Source organism: Sciurus carolinensis, chromosome 3, assembly GCF_902686445.1.
Source record: "Sciurus carolinensis chromosome 3, mSciCar1.2, whole genome shotgun sequence".
Lineage (NCBI taxonomy): Eukaryota > Metazoa > Chordata > Mammalia > Rodentia > Sciuridae > Sciurus > Sciurus carolinensis.
The window spans coordinates 178,861,607-178,876,107 of record NC_062215.1 but is presented as its reverse complement, the minus strand read 5'-3'; the positions used below and the strand labels follow the sequence as shown (position 1 = coordinate 178,876,107).

Here is a 14,501-nt window from a genome sequence, read left to right as displayed (position 1 = left end):
AAACCAGAGATGGGTGAGGGTGAAAACAGCTTCAAACAGGAGGGTGGGGGTTGTGTGTCCAGCTTTAACTGCAAAGAAGGACAGAAAGCCCTTATTTGTGTTTATTAATTTCCAAGCACCTGAGGAAGGTTTATACCGAAGGTCTTGAAACTGACTTATTAACACACCTTCCTGAAGGGCCCCGTCAGATCCTGTGCCCGGTGCTCATGGAAAACACCAGGGCTCTGGCCACTGACGAATCAATGTGGTGAAGGCAGGGATAATGCCGGCCAGATGGTGGCCAGGATGGTGCCCTCATGGCAGACAGGGCTGCGTCCAGTAGGCGTGAGTGGAGTCTGGACTTCTGCATGTCCAGCTGATGCCAGGAGCTGTCAGAGGCACTGGGTCCAGGGAGCACACTTCGAGAGGCAAGGATTCAGACTTCAGCATGCGGTACTGAGCCTTGCAGAGCTCACTGACACACGGGTCACTGGGTCCTGTGGCCTGGGTTCTGGATTCAGTGGTCCTGGAATGGGGACTGACTGCATTTCCAAGTAGGTCCAAGGGGCAGCTGACAGAGAATGAAGACCAAGGCCTGCAATCAGGCCTGCGTGCGAATCTTGGCCCTTACCAGAGCGGGATTTTCGACAAGCTGTGATCTGGGCCAGAACCCGTGGGTAAATTGGAGCTAACAACAGGATCTCTTCATGAGAACAGAGGAGATGAACCACATAAGCCTTAAATGAACACCAGCTCTTACAATTGTTTCCCTTCTCAAAAATACACCAGGTATGACACACCATCGTGTCAAGAAACACAGGCACGGAGGAAGGCCCTGGGAAGCTGCAGGAGCCATGCTTCTCTGCACCGCTCTGCTGTCTTCCTGGTCTTTGCTGTCTACAGAGCTGGTTGACAGCCACTCTGGCCTCTCAACACTCTGCTCTCCCCTCTCTCCTCATTTTGTGGCCCTGGACACACACCCCTCACTTCTGGGCGGCTCCTTGGCTGTTCCACTTTCCCTTCTCCTCCCCGCTGTCTTTGTCTGAATTGCCCTGGTTCTTATAACAACTTCCTGCGGCTCTTACAACATCCACCTGGCTCTGCAGGCCCTGCAGAGAGTGATCCTCTAGGGAAGTCCTCCCTGATGAACTCGCCAATCCTCGACACCCGCACAGGTTTAGCCCTGGCTGGCCTCTCTGTCCCTCAGCAGGCCCACACCCAGGAAACAGGCTTGGGTTTCTGATGTCCTCTGTAAGGGGTTTGAGCGTTGTAAGGTCAAGGAGCACACGGGTCTTTGCCAGACACCCCAGAGTGCTCACAAATTACTCTGCCATTTAGAAAACAGCCTTACATGCCGGTGACTGCAGCCTTGCGTGGCATGACAGGCAGGGTATAAACACAGGTGTACAGATTGCTGTACTTCCATGGGAAGTGACTTCCAGCCAAACCAAGGACTACAAATGATGACACCTCAGGATCTGGCCTCGTGGAAATGCCCACGTGTGCAGCTGCTAGTAGGAAGGAGGGCCACCTTGTGCGTCTTCATCAGGTGCTTCAGATATTCTATATGACTATTCCGCGTACAGGGAGGCAAAGGCTTGGGGTGATCGTCTGTCATCTTTTAGGAGCTGGTTCTTCAACCTGCCCCCCTGCCCCCCTACACAACTCCTGTGTGGGTGGGGAACAGAACTTTGGCAGAGCTCTGCTCAGACTGATTCTCACGCAATGGTGCTGCTCTCCAGCCTGAGTTGTTGCATGATGACAAGGCAGGGCCTCGGTGACAACGTGCAAGCCCCAGGCTCCGAGCAGGCTCGGCTGTGCTCCCCCACTCCCGTGGCTCTGCGTGAGCACACCTCCTCAGGGCCTTGCTGGATGGGAACACGGAAGGTGTTCTGAAGTACTTGCAAATGAAACGAGTCAGTATGTGAACTAGCTCCTGAAGAAGGTGACCATGGCGAGAACAGTAGTCGGCACCAGAAGTCACGTGCGGTGTGCTGTGGCTCGTGCCCAAGGACGGGAGAGTGCAGGGGACAGCCTGTTTGTCCAACAGGTGAGAGAACGGAGGAGGGGTACCTGCTGGAGGTCGAGGCACCCGGGTCTGGTTGGGGAGGGGAGAGAAGGCAGGGACTGGTTTATAACAACCCCAGGGGCTTCACTGGGGGTCTCAGGAATCACCAGGGTTGCAGGTGAAGGGCAGAACACCCAAGGATGTCTTCTGGAGGGAGCAGGGAGCCCTGGACCAGAAATGGGCGGGTGCTGTCTTGGTGCCCCAGATGCAAGCTTTCCCAGACCCACCCTGAGCTGGCTCCAGTGGTCACCTCACCAACTCCCTTGCGTGGAGATGTTTCCCTTTAAGGCCTCTGTGTGGCCACCCCTGCCAGGGGAGTGCGGAGTCACGAGAAATAAGGATGACGTTTACCCAGAGCCAGGGTCCTGCCGCAGCAGCTGGTGGGTCTGCAGGGAAGGCCTGGTGCTGCATCTTTTAATTAGAACAAATTATGCTAAAATCATTCTAAAGCCCCGTCTGATAGATCGTACACAACAGTGGGGATTCCCTTAAATACCAGCGAACAGGCCGCAGACAAGATGCCACAGGCAGAGCCTGCTACAGCCAGCGCGTGTGCCCCGTGCGATGAGTCATGCTTTCAATTGCAACGTGTTTCCAGTGTGCACATCTGTCCCCCAAGAAGCAGGCCACACTTGTCAAAAATTAAAAAATGCAGAAGGAATGAGGACTTACAGAGGGGACACTTCAGAATCTAGAGGGGCCCAGAGACCCTAGAAAACCGACACGCAGACTGCATTAACCCTGATAAGGCAAGACGGGTGCTGAGGGTGGACGCAGGCCAGGCCATGTCGGGCAGTGCCACCAAGAACATGACAGCTAACGCTGATCCTCACCCCAGCATCTCCCTGTCATGTGACCCTGGGCGAGCCCCTTATCCTGTCTGCAGCCTCCGCTTCCCAATCTGTCAATGGGATGCACATCGACTCCCCGAGCAGAGGAGCAGAGCAGAGGATGCAGGCGGGAGTTGATAAAGAGCAAGCATTCCAGAGGACAGGCCAGGAAGGACTGCGGCCATGGGCCCAGTGGAGCACGGAGAGCGTGGGTGTCGTGCCTGGCCCCGGTGTGCACGGAGGACCTGGAGGTGGCCGCGGTCCGTGGGGCTGCGCCCCCTCTTACCACTGCTGATGGCCGAGTTTGCAATGACCGTAGCCTCACTCCACTGGTCGGCACTGGAGACTGAGTAGGAGCGCTGGTGCATGCCGTCGGGTCGGCTGTTGAAGGAGACCAGGCTGATGCCGCTTGCCATCTGAGACCCAGACGCACTAGTGACATTCCCTAGGAATAAACAAGTCGGGTGAACACCACGGCGGAACGCAGCCCACGGAAGGCAGCACGAGGTACGTCTACGGGGCCTCCTGCTGGCCCTCGGCGTACCTGACCACCGAGAGCCACCGTCATCCTGCCTGTGTCGGCTAATGGACGCGCCACTCAGCACAGGGTGGAGAGGAATGAAGGGCGGTGCAGACTGGTCTGCTGCTGGACGGAGCCACGCCGAGGAACCTGAAGCTCCAGCGGCTGCGTGCAAAGAAGCCCCGAGACACGGCCCTACCACAATCCCTAGGACGAGAGCCAGTCAGCCCCGGAGAGAGCCACCTGGGCGGGAGGGGCTCCCGGAGCCTGGCAGGCCACAGAGCCTGTCCATGGACTAGCCGGTGCTCACCACTGGGAGTCCCGCGTCTGGTGCCGGAGGATGATGTTCCCGGTACAGCTGTACTTTATGATCAACACAAATCAAAGTCCCCAGACGCGACCATGGAGGAGACGCAGACTCCTAGACCAGATAACTTTACTCTTAACCTTGAAATGACTAAGCAGAGGAAAAATAACCTCAGCGACTTCATAGCGCGTGTGGGCTGTGATGAAAAATGATTCCATTGTACACTTAATGATTTCAATCAGTTGCTCAACATCAAAATGAATTATTATCTGGTCACACCAATTGTAGACTCAAAAACATAATTAAGTGCTTTTCTCTAAAGCTCAGCCAATCATACCTGCAGCTCCTGAATCAGTCCGTTAGATCGAGAGGGGTTGGTTTTTTTTTTTTTTTTTTTTTTTTTTTTTAAACTTTCCTTCAATTGTTTTAGTTCAGAGCCAATTAAGTTCTAAACTGTTTCAGTGGAGGGTTTTCACAGTACAGGGTTTTAAATGCGCAGCCCATTAGCAGTTCCTAAATCTGGCCAATTACCAGAATTTCCTGTGGAGCTTTTTAAAAATAGAGGTTTCAAGATCAGGCTTCTGATTTTGATTCAGAGGTCTGGAGATAAGCTTGGGATTTAATATGCATTTTCAAAAGCACTCTGGTGATTTAGGATGAGCGGCCAGGAGCAGGAACCCGGCTCTTCCCCAAACAAGCAGCCTCATGTAACCACATGCGGCCTGGAAAGTTATGGGTCATTTATTGAGGGGCAGGGTGGGGCCCTACAACACGTGGTCAAGGAAGAACAAAGGGTCTCACTTCAAAAAACACATTTCCACCTTAAGACCCCATTCTAGGCTGCTGCCTGGACTGGGACCATTGGAATATCATGAAGGAACCAGTCATAGCTGGTCTGACCTGAGTCCAGAAGGAAGCAGCAGTGACACCTAGGAAGCTGAGGACCTTGCCACCAAGGACCCGAGCAGCAGCATGGCCTGGGATGTGCCAGGAATGCAGAGTCCCAGGCCCACCCCAGCACCGGCAGGTCCAGCAAGACGCCCAAGCGACTCAGGCACACATTAAAGTCTGCGTGACCTGCTGCAGAGCTCAGGTTAATTAAAAAGGACACCCCAAACCAGAGGGCCTCACTGCAGACCCCTGCTGGGAAGGCACTCAAGTGGGCAGGGTCGGCTCCTCTGCCCGGGGGGGAGGCCCTTCAGCCGGCTCCCCCAGTTCTCGGGTTCTGAAAGTTCGGTGCTATGGCTTGGGCCTTCTGGCACCCTAGACACGCACAGCAACCTTGATCCTGCTCCGTGGATGACAGTGTCGTGGGAGCCCCCAGTCCTGTTCTTGTACCACTCCTCCCAGCTGCCGAGGAGGGGCCTGCCTTCCCCAGGCAAACACCACAGCTGCTCCTGGTGGCCACCCTGGAGCTGTCCTCTGGATGTGGTGTGCCTTGGTTGGATCCCCGCTCTGCCCAGGCATTCAGAACTCAGCATCTACATCCCTGTGGAGTGGGTGAGTCCCTGGGCACCTCTAGCAGCGTGTGGCCACAATCCTGCTCTCCTCCTGGGGGACACCCGTAAGGGCTTCACCTGTCAAGTTTCCAGGCCTTTTAGCTTCTCACTGGGTTCCACAAATGGACAGCAGAGCAGGAACATGAGCCAGACAGTGCGTATTCTGGGCTACCCTCCTGGGAGGGCTTGGGGCTGCTGTGCAGAGCTGCTGGAGGAGAGCTCGGGTGGTCCACCTTCTCCTTGGCCCTCTGGGCCTCCAGGTGGCCTGGGACCATCCATGCCAACACTGGTGCTGAACTGCCCCTGCGCTTCTCTCCCCTGAGGGACTGCGATCCCATGTCCACCCATCAGGGCTGAACTTGGGCAAAGGGCACTGCTGCAGAGCAGCTACCTGACCCCACCCTGACTCTAACACGTGATTTCCCAGCAGGACACTGCTGACATGTTTATGGAAGTTTCAAGGGAAAGATGGAACATTGGTGGGAAATGACAGAGAGAAGCTGCGCAGAGCAGGGCGAGACGCCTCTCTGCTGTGACTCTGGCCACACTCCAGGCACCTCTGAGCCTGCCCTGCCACGTGGTCCGACTGTCAGGGAGGCGGCCCTCTTCTCTCTGCAGGGCCCACAGGAACCGGAAGGGCCGCACTGAGTGTAGAACCTCTAATACCAGCTTTGGGTTCACAAGGGCCACACGCCTGAAACACCGGCAGTCAACCCCCGGGCTGTGTCGGCTCAGTGCTCGCTCGCTCGCCCTCTCTGGAGGGCTGCTCCCAGGACAGCCAGGGTGACGGCCTTGCAAGACCATTTCCTGGAAAGGAGAGGAAGTCATTTCAGTGCATCCGTCACGGGCTATGGAAGCAAACTCCAGAAAGAAGCACTCGCACACACGAGGCCAGCAGGCGGGACCGCCCGCAAGATGGGAAAAGCAGGAAGCGGCGGGGCTGCCAAGAAGGGGCTGGTCTGCGTCTCAGGGCCTCGGCCATCACACTGCTGGAGGCCAAGGAAGACTCTGGGAACCACGGGTGGTTGCTGCTAAGGCATCTGGGCCAGTCTGCTTGTTTCCAAACTTCTGTTTATGAAATGAAATTTAAGAATGAGCCCAATACATCAATGCGCCGGCGAGGCTGGGAGCTGTCCTTCTACCTCCTGAGGGCCTATGGGGTAAAGGACCTCCTGGCAGGAGGGTGGGGTCCTGGCACCCAGACTCGAGTCTGAACAGCTGGGTTGCTCCCTCAGAGCAGGTTCTCTAGAACCCACCAGCCTGCCAATGGCCCCTTGCCCTAGCCACACCAAGTCCCAACTGTGGGTCTAAACAGGAACACAATGGCTGGATTTTAGCCAAATCAATGTGTATATACGGACACACAGAAAAGTATAATTATTTAAAATTTCTTTTGGTACTGGGGGTTGAATCCAGGGACGTTTTGCCACTGAGCTACAGTCTAAGCTCTTGTTACTTTTTGAGACAGGGTCTTGCTAAGTTGCTTAGGGTCTTGCTAAGTTGATGAGACTGGTCTCGAACCTGTGGTCCTCCTGCCTTAGCCTCCCAAGTTGGGGGATCATAGACCTGCACCACTGCACAAAGTAAAAGTACTATTTTTAAAAGTTAAACATGTATACTTGTGTCCTGGAGTCTGGGTTGAGCTCATGGGTGGATTTTGCTTAGTTAACAATGATTTCTTTTTCTCTCAAGTAGTCTCATGCTGGGAGGCTCCATCTAAACATGGGTGGCTTCTGGCATCACCTGGGAAATGAGAAGGCCCAGCAGCCATGTGCTGCTCAGGAACAACGAGCTGACCACCTCCACCTCTGAATCTGATGTAGGTCAATACCACTGCCACCAGGTGCACTGGTTCCGCCACCCATTCAACCTCCTGTCCACCTGATTCCTGGTCTCTGGTGTGAGTCATACAACACACCCAAAAATAGGCACAGAAATAGTCTCATCTCAGAAATCAAACATTTCCGGTTTTCTTTTAAGGGAGTAAATTTTTTTTATACTCATTTATTTTAATATAGGTTAAACTTTTTCTGAAAGGACCAACTAACTGTGACCTGAAGAAACAAGTGTTTTCTGTGATGATACAGAATATATTTGCTGAACTGAAAACAAACAAAAATGAATGCAGAAAACTGTCTCTGCCCTCGACGTCAAGGTGAGGCCCCACAGACAGTGAGTCGCCTTTAGGTGCAAATTTGTCACAAGGGAAGCTTCCCTGTGCAGCAGCCCAGGGTCCAGAGACTTCATCACAACACCAGGGAGCAGCCGCTGGCTGAGTACAGCTGCCGCACACCCTGCCAGGTGTGTGTGGTCACACTCTGGGGCACTTCTCCACTTTCAACCAACCCATTTGCCAAAAAAACCAGCCCCAAATGTTCACTGAATATCTTTAATAATTTCACGCATTTGAAACTGATTTTAATATTTTGTAATACTCATTTTTATACACACACACACCAACAAACCGAAATATGGAACTTCATTTCTGTTCTTGAGGGAAAGTCATTCATTAATTGGCCACGTGATACCATCTGGGCGGTTTTTGCACGTAAGCACCTGGCTGGATCTGCCTGGGCGACATGCGCGGGAGGCCTCAATGCTTCCAGGAGTACCTTAAGCGTAACAAGGGATGATACGTTTGAGAGGTCTTCTCCTCTCCAAGTACTTGAGGGCTACATGGCTCACAGAATGGTAATTTGTGGCACGTTAAGGAGTTATTAATTAAGGCTGAAGAGCTGAAACTCCTCGTTTGTGAGAAAAGCCAACCACTCTATCCCGAGAGGTATGGACCTTGACCTCAAGACCATCCAAGACACGGGGTGAAAATATGGTCCCGCTCACTGTCAAGTCAGTCTGAAGTGCACCCCGGGCCCCAGGCCCAGGCCCTCAAGGGTAGACCTGCTGACCCATCAGCTGCAGTCTGCGGCAGCCGTGGTCCTGGGGCTCCCACCCCCAGATGAGGCTACCTAGGCTCGTGTCTGCCAGCAGCAAAGGACGTGCAGCTTGAACCCGTGCTGCAGGACCCTCAGCTCAGAGGTTGGAAGTGGCTTTCTTTGCAAGTATGTCTGTTTCCTAGGAGGAGTGAGTCCAAGTCCAAGAGTCTGATTAGAACCCCCTTCCTGGCGGAGGAGGTGGGACTGATGATTGGTTCTGACTCACCAACCCCAAGTCAAGTCACTATCAAGGGGACTTACAGGAAGCTTCTGCTTCCCTGGCCAAGGGGACACACCCCTGTCCCCCACGGGGTGAGCTCCTCCTGGGGCTCAGCATCACCCCCTATGGCAGGCTGACCTTCAGCTGGCAAGGGGCAAGATCAGACGCTTCCCAGTCCCTGCCAGCTGCCCTAAGGCTGACCTGCACTTCCTGTCTCACTGCACAGAACCTTGCTGTGCTGAGCATGTGAAGGGGAGTGTCCTTGCCCTTAGGAAACCTGCAACCCTATCTATGGACAGGATCAGGCAAGTCCACAGGTGGCCCAGGAGCCATGAAGGACCTGCTGGAAGGTCTGGGGAGGACCCAGGTCAGGTCAAGGATGGATGGAGACAGACACCACCTTCCACTCTGCAGGACGACCCGAGGTGAGCCCGAAGCACCCACAGGTTCAACGCTATCACATGGCGTCTCAAATCCAGTCCGTCTCCCCACAAGCTCTCCTCTTCCTCTGTCCTTCCACATCAGAAGCCACGTTCCCCGAGAGCACGTCTCAGGGGGGCAGCATCACTCCCCAGTCCCACACCACAAGTGACCGAAGCGTCCACTCAGCACTGTACAGTGCAGCATACACATGTGGAGCGCCACACACTGCCAAGCGCAAAGGAGCTGGCCACGGGGAGGAGCTGCAGCCCCACCAGGGAGCAGAAGGCGGTGAGCAGGAGAACCTGGCAGTCACTGCTGTGCAAAGGCTCAGGGATGGCAGGCACATGCCACCTGGGGAGTGACGAGTAGGACGGCAACTGCCCGTGCGTGTGCGTGTGCGTAGTGGGTGTGTGCCGAGGGGCCCAGGGCTTCCTTGGGACTGACTGCTGGCTGCTTCTCGATGTGAGCACTGGTCACGGGCACACTTCGCTATAACCTAGGATTCTGTACCTTCAAACTGACTGAAAAAGTTAAAAAAAAACATCATCCGAATGGTTTGCAAATGCAGCGGCAGGTTGGGAAGTGTCATGAGAATGGGGTTGGGCCAAACAGCAGTGTCACCAGTAACAGCCCTTGAAGGTGGGCCAGGTCGGACAGCACCAGACGCTGCTTCCACGAGAAGGTGCCATTTGCTTGGAGTTTCTCCCCCAATATTACCATGAAACGCAGGGCTGGCTACCTGGTCCCTTCTGAGGCAGAAAGACCATCTCCTCAATGCCGGTGTCTGGATCAGCTGGCTCCCCTGATTAGCAGGGGGCGGCGGCATTACCATGCTAATCCATGTCCTCCCAGCGCCACTTCCTTGATATGGATATGTGTGTGTGCTAGCAGGCAGCCTTGATTAGTGCACGTTTCCATGTGTCAAAAGCACCAGATTCTCTCCAAAGAATAATTTCAGCTGTACTTACATCCCTAAAGTGTAAGAGTTGATTTGAAAAGGTACTTACCTCCACCATATGCTATTTTTCTTTAAACAATTTGCATTTCAAAGTGAATACGGCATTTATATCTGAATGAATATCAGTATGTTGCCTGATCTCCAATGAGCATGAAAAAGATGCTGGTTTTCTATTGAACAAGAATGTTTTCATCCACCAAATGACATCAAAGACAGAGTTCCTCTTTTAAGCTATAGGCTTATTACATTAAAAATAGCCTGCTTGGATTTTTAAAAATACCCTCTGAAATGGCGGCTTTTCATGGCAGTCAATAAAAGATTCATCAACAATCTTTTCCTCTGGGATGCAAGACTTCTCTCGCTGCACCTTCTACTGTTGGTCTGTCTTCATAAACAAGACTTAACTTTACCAACTGGTTTAGGAAAAGGAGACTTACTTATTGGTTAAATAAGCCTGAAAAGAGGAGCAGCAACAGGAGATAGTTGAAACTGAACTTCCACGCACACCAAGAGAGGGAAGAAGACACCCAACAGGATCCTACTAGCACCACATGGAAAAAAGACATCTATCCCCCTTGTGGAATGGAAAACTTTTTAGAAAATCCTAATGACAGGAAGACAATTTGGAGGAACTCCCCGCCCCTCTGGAGGCCTCAGCCCTGGAAACACCCAGAGCTTGCTCTTCTGGTCCTGTCTGCGTCCCGGGCAGATTCAAGGGTCATAAAACAACGGTGCAGCTACCCTGCAAACCCCTGCTGCACCACACCCACTGTGCGCAGGCGCGGGAAGGCGCGCTTCCTGGAATCACCGCTGGACAAGGAGGCTATCCTAACGGTCACATCTCTTCCAATGAGGCCTTCGCCATCTGCTGCGTCCTCTAATTATAAACCCGAAAAGAATATAATCCACAACACAACCATAAAAAGTGAGATACAAATGATTTAAGTGCCTGTGAGCTGGGCCCATTCGCTCCAGTATTTGCATTGGAAATCTGCCCTCCTTTTGGCAACCAGAATTTCAGGCTAAGAGGATTTTTTTTTCCAAGGACACGTTTGGTATCTTTTCTTAAAGATGCAGGCAGCATGGGCTCTGCTCCATGATTCTCGTCTGGTAGACCGTGCAGTCCGATGTACTGACTACTGAGATACAAATCTGGAGTTCCTCAGACCACTGCACCATTTTTTGGTTATTAGAGTTTCCATATTATGTTTATTAGAGCAAAAAGAATGCCTAGCATCCAGAACCAGCTGCAGCGACACATTCAATGCCAGATAAATGCAGTGATATGACTGTGTTCAGAATGTAAAATCTTGGAATGAGATGGTTCACAGTTATTTCCTAAAATATGAGAATAGCTGATTTAACTATTTTTAATTATGAATGTTAAAGAAAAAATATGGTAGCCTATTCTGTTGCAGATTTCTTAAAACTCATTTTGCAAAATTATTAAGATGTATAAATATTATAAATTATTTCCACCAGAATCCCCTCTAAAGATCAACTCTGTATTGAACATATGCATATTTTTTTAGCTATGACCACAGAAAAGATGTAATTTTGTGTCAAACTCCTTTAATAGGACAGAAGCACAGCTGTCCCACGTTGTTACACTAACCTCAAGACGATTTTAGATATGCAACCCCACCTTATGATTTAATGGGGAATATTCATACTGCAACATTCCTACTTACAGATAGTTCTGGTCGTTTCCAATTTCCTATGACTGTAAACAACACTGAGAAGGACATCTTCTCTGCCTAGATTTTCCTCAGGGTAAGTACTTGGAAGAATTATTACCAAGACAAACAGCATGTATCTTTCTGACTCATGATATATGTTGCTGATTAATTTTCTTAATGACCAGTGGCTAAAAGAAAATGAAACCTGGGCATCATTAAAACAATTCAGTCTGTAATTTGCAAAATGGATAATAATAATAATAGTAATCATGATGATGATAATAATATGCCCCATGTGGTTAATATAATGATCGAATTATGTAAAGCGTTCCGCAAACTACAAAACCTCTGCAGATATTTGCTATCAATTTCACCAATAGTGGGTTTTCCTTTTCTCTACAGTTTATTTTCTAGCAAAAACTTAAAATGGTGACAGAGCTAAATTGGTCTCTAAATGACAGAGGCTGAAGGTCTTCCTTGCATTTCTCCCAGGAGCGGGCTTCCTCATGGCTCTGCTGCCTCTGCTTCAGTGCTGGCTGGTGACACCCTGCCTGGGCTCGCTGGTTCACTCAGTGACCACTTATGGAACATCCACAGTCAACAGCACGGTGCTTAGTGCTAAAGACAACTCGGGGACACTTGTGCTACTTCTGGTCTACAAAATCCTAACGTTCTGACGTTCAGTTATGTCTGCATGGCCAGAGGCACAGCTGATTAAGGGGGAAGAAAAAGGAACTGGGTGCTTGGAATGGGAAGCGAGGGGAAGATGAAGAGTGTCACCCGAGGGAGGGGGGCCAGCTGCGTGGAGCAAGGCTGTAGGCTTTGCCATTGCTCTGCTTCCGCTTCTCCCGGGGTTGGACACGACATGGCATCTGGCACCATTCAGGAGGAAGTACAAGCATATCAGAAAGTAAGTTCTCATTTAAGGGATTATACTTAAAGATTAGCCTAAGTGCATTCGAAAGACAGCACTGGTCAGTGCGCAGGGCATCTGCCTTTCTCATTTCCCACGTTTATCTGCCAAGGAACACTTGCTGTGGAGATGTGCTGGTGTCCCGGGGAACCGAGGCAGTGCCCGTCCAGTGCGATCCACTCCTTGGCATGAGCTGTGTGAACAGGTTTATATAGAGTCTGGTGAAAGAGGCAGGGCAATGTTGTAAGCACAGAGGAAAAAACTCGAGGTTTTTGTGTAAACACAATATGGTTAGAACAGTCAGATAATCAGTTTAATAAAACAGGAAGTCCAAAATATCCAGATCTGTCCTCTACGCTCTTATCTGGTTCAACTCCCAGTAAATGGAAGGTTCAGGCTCTATGGGTTCTATCCCGAAGGCAGTCTTTCTCCTTCCTGTGGTGAACAAGCCAGCTGTGTTGTGCATGAAATCCGCTGGATCAGACAGCCTGTGCTGAGGGATGCTTTCTTGGGCTATCGTCCCTTCCAGAGATGAGGCCAGGGCAGCTTCACGGCTCTGCTCTCAGAGACTCACCTGTACTTCTCTTCCAGTTCACCAGTTCCTGAAAAACACCTCTCATAACTGAACACAGCGAGAACGCAGGGCCCTCGGAGCACCAGGGAACATCATATTCAGGATGAGGATGCTGGATAGGCCACTGGTCTGTGGTTTGGATGCTTCTGGGTTTCCCACTTACCAGACACATTTCTCCACGTGACTGGTGACCACAGAACAATGGGCCAGAAGGCTTAGCGAGGCCAACGTGGGAAAGAGAAGCACCCAGGATGGGCAAATCGAGATTCGACTCTAGCCCGGGGGGCCCAGCTGCCTCTCAAGGTGCTGCCTGCTGCCGAGTGCCAGCCACCAGCTTCCCGGAAGGCCGCAGGGACAGCTGAGATCTTCCCAGAGCCCTGTCTTCCTCTGCTCTTCCCTTGCTGACCACCCACTGATCTTGAAAGCAACATTTCCACAGCAGAAGCACGATTCCTCACCAACGCCACACTCTTGAGATGAACAAAAGTTCCTAAAGCAACTCTTATTTACTTATAGGTCCATCGGTTACCATAGTGATGTACAGCCGGGCCTCTAACAGTCCTCTTAGGTTTTAACTGAAATCATCCAGGATCCAGTTGCTTTTGTCAGTTCTTACAGAGAAGGACACTCCATTTATAGTTCAAATAATTGAGGAAGGCTTCCTTAAATTGGAGTATGATGCTCATGTTTTTTGAACTGCACCCTGAGGGCCTTGGCCACGGATTGCCATGTCACATGAAAGGGCCAAATGATACTTAGTTTCAGTATTTACCTCTTGTATTTCACATGACGGGTGACACTCAGTAATATTTACTTAACGAAAAAATAATTGGTAGGTGATGAAACTGAGAGAGGATCACAGTCAGAAAGAAATAATGGTCTATGACTCCCCGAGTTCACAGCTGAATGATGGACATAATGCAATACAAACTCGCCAAGGCTGGGTGGCAGCCACGTCGAAACAGAACCACCAGCAGCAGAAGGCACTCAGCAGAGCTGCAGGCGCCACGGCTCTTGTAAAGAATGAAATATTAGCATTAGTGCCTTTTGAATTCAGGTTTAGCTAACAGCCTGAAATTTCAGTTCAGTACAACCCTCACAAAACATTACTTTTTGGTAAAATTAATGAATTATTAAATTGCTGTCAAAACCTACTCCCATTGAACCTGGCTTCTGGAAGCAGATGTCACATGATACAGTTGGATTCTTTTTTTTAGGAAAAATAATTCTCAATCCACAAGGCTTCCACCTGCAAGGGTCTTCCAGTTGGCCAGAAGGGTGTTCAGCGGAGGCACGCAGTGTGTGCATCAGAGGGGTGCTGTGACCAAGGTGTGGGGAACCCCTCGGCAGCAAGGCCCTGCTCCAGTCAGGGGACGCACAGGGGCTGGCATGGCGCACCTCGACGTGGAGCGCACTCCCGAGTTATTAAAATGTTTTCTAGACCGTTTGAAACTAAACAAAGAAAACTTTGTTTCTCTGAGACAACAGCGGATCTCATTTTGGTGCTGCGTGATTTTTTTTTTTTAATAGCTATTACCACTGTAACAGCAGCTTAGCGACTCGCGTCTGCAGTGTGAGCAGTTTTGATAAACAGCCTC

The 14,501-nt window shown here is 51.2% G+C and overlaps 1 protein-coding gene across 8 annotated transcripts in view; it reads right to left on the bottom strand.

Moving 5' to 3' along the window:
• Agap1 (ArfGAP with GTPase domain, ankyrin repeat and PH domain 1) overlaps positions 1-14,501 on the bottom strand; it is a 480,841-nt gene that overhangs the window by 146,051 nt on the left and 320,289 nt on the right. For 6 of the 8 annotated variants that reach the window (XM_047543038.1, XM_047543039.1, XM_047543040.1 and 3 more), the window contains one exon: positions 3,164-3,322. The exons of the other annotated variants lie outside the window; for them this stretch is intronic. In XM_047543038.1, the coding sequence (XP_047398994.1) occupies positions 3,164-3,322 (159 nt within the window). The remainder of the gene's footprint in view (positions 1-3,163; positions 3,323-14,501) is intronic. 8 annotated transcript variants of the gene reach the window in all.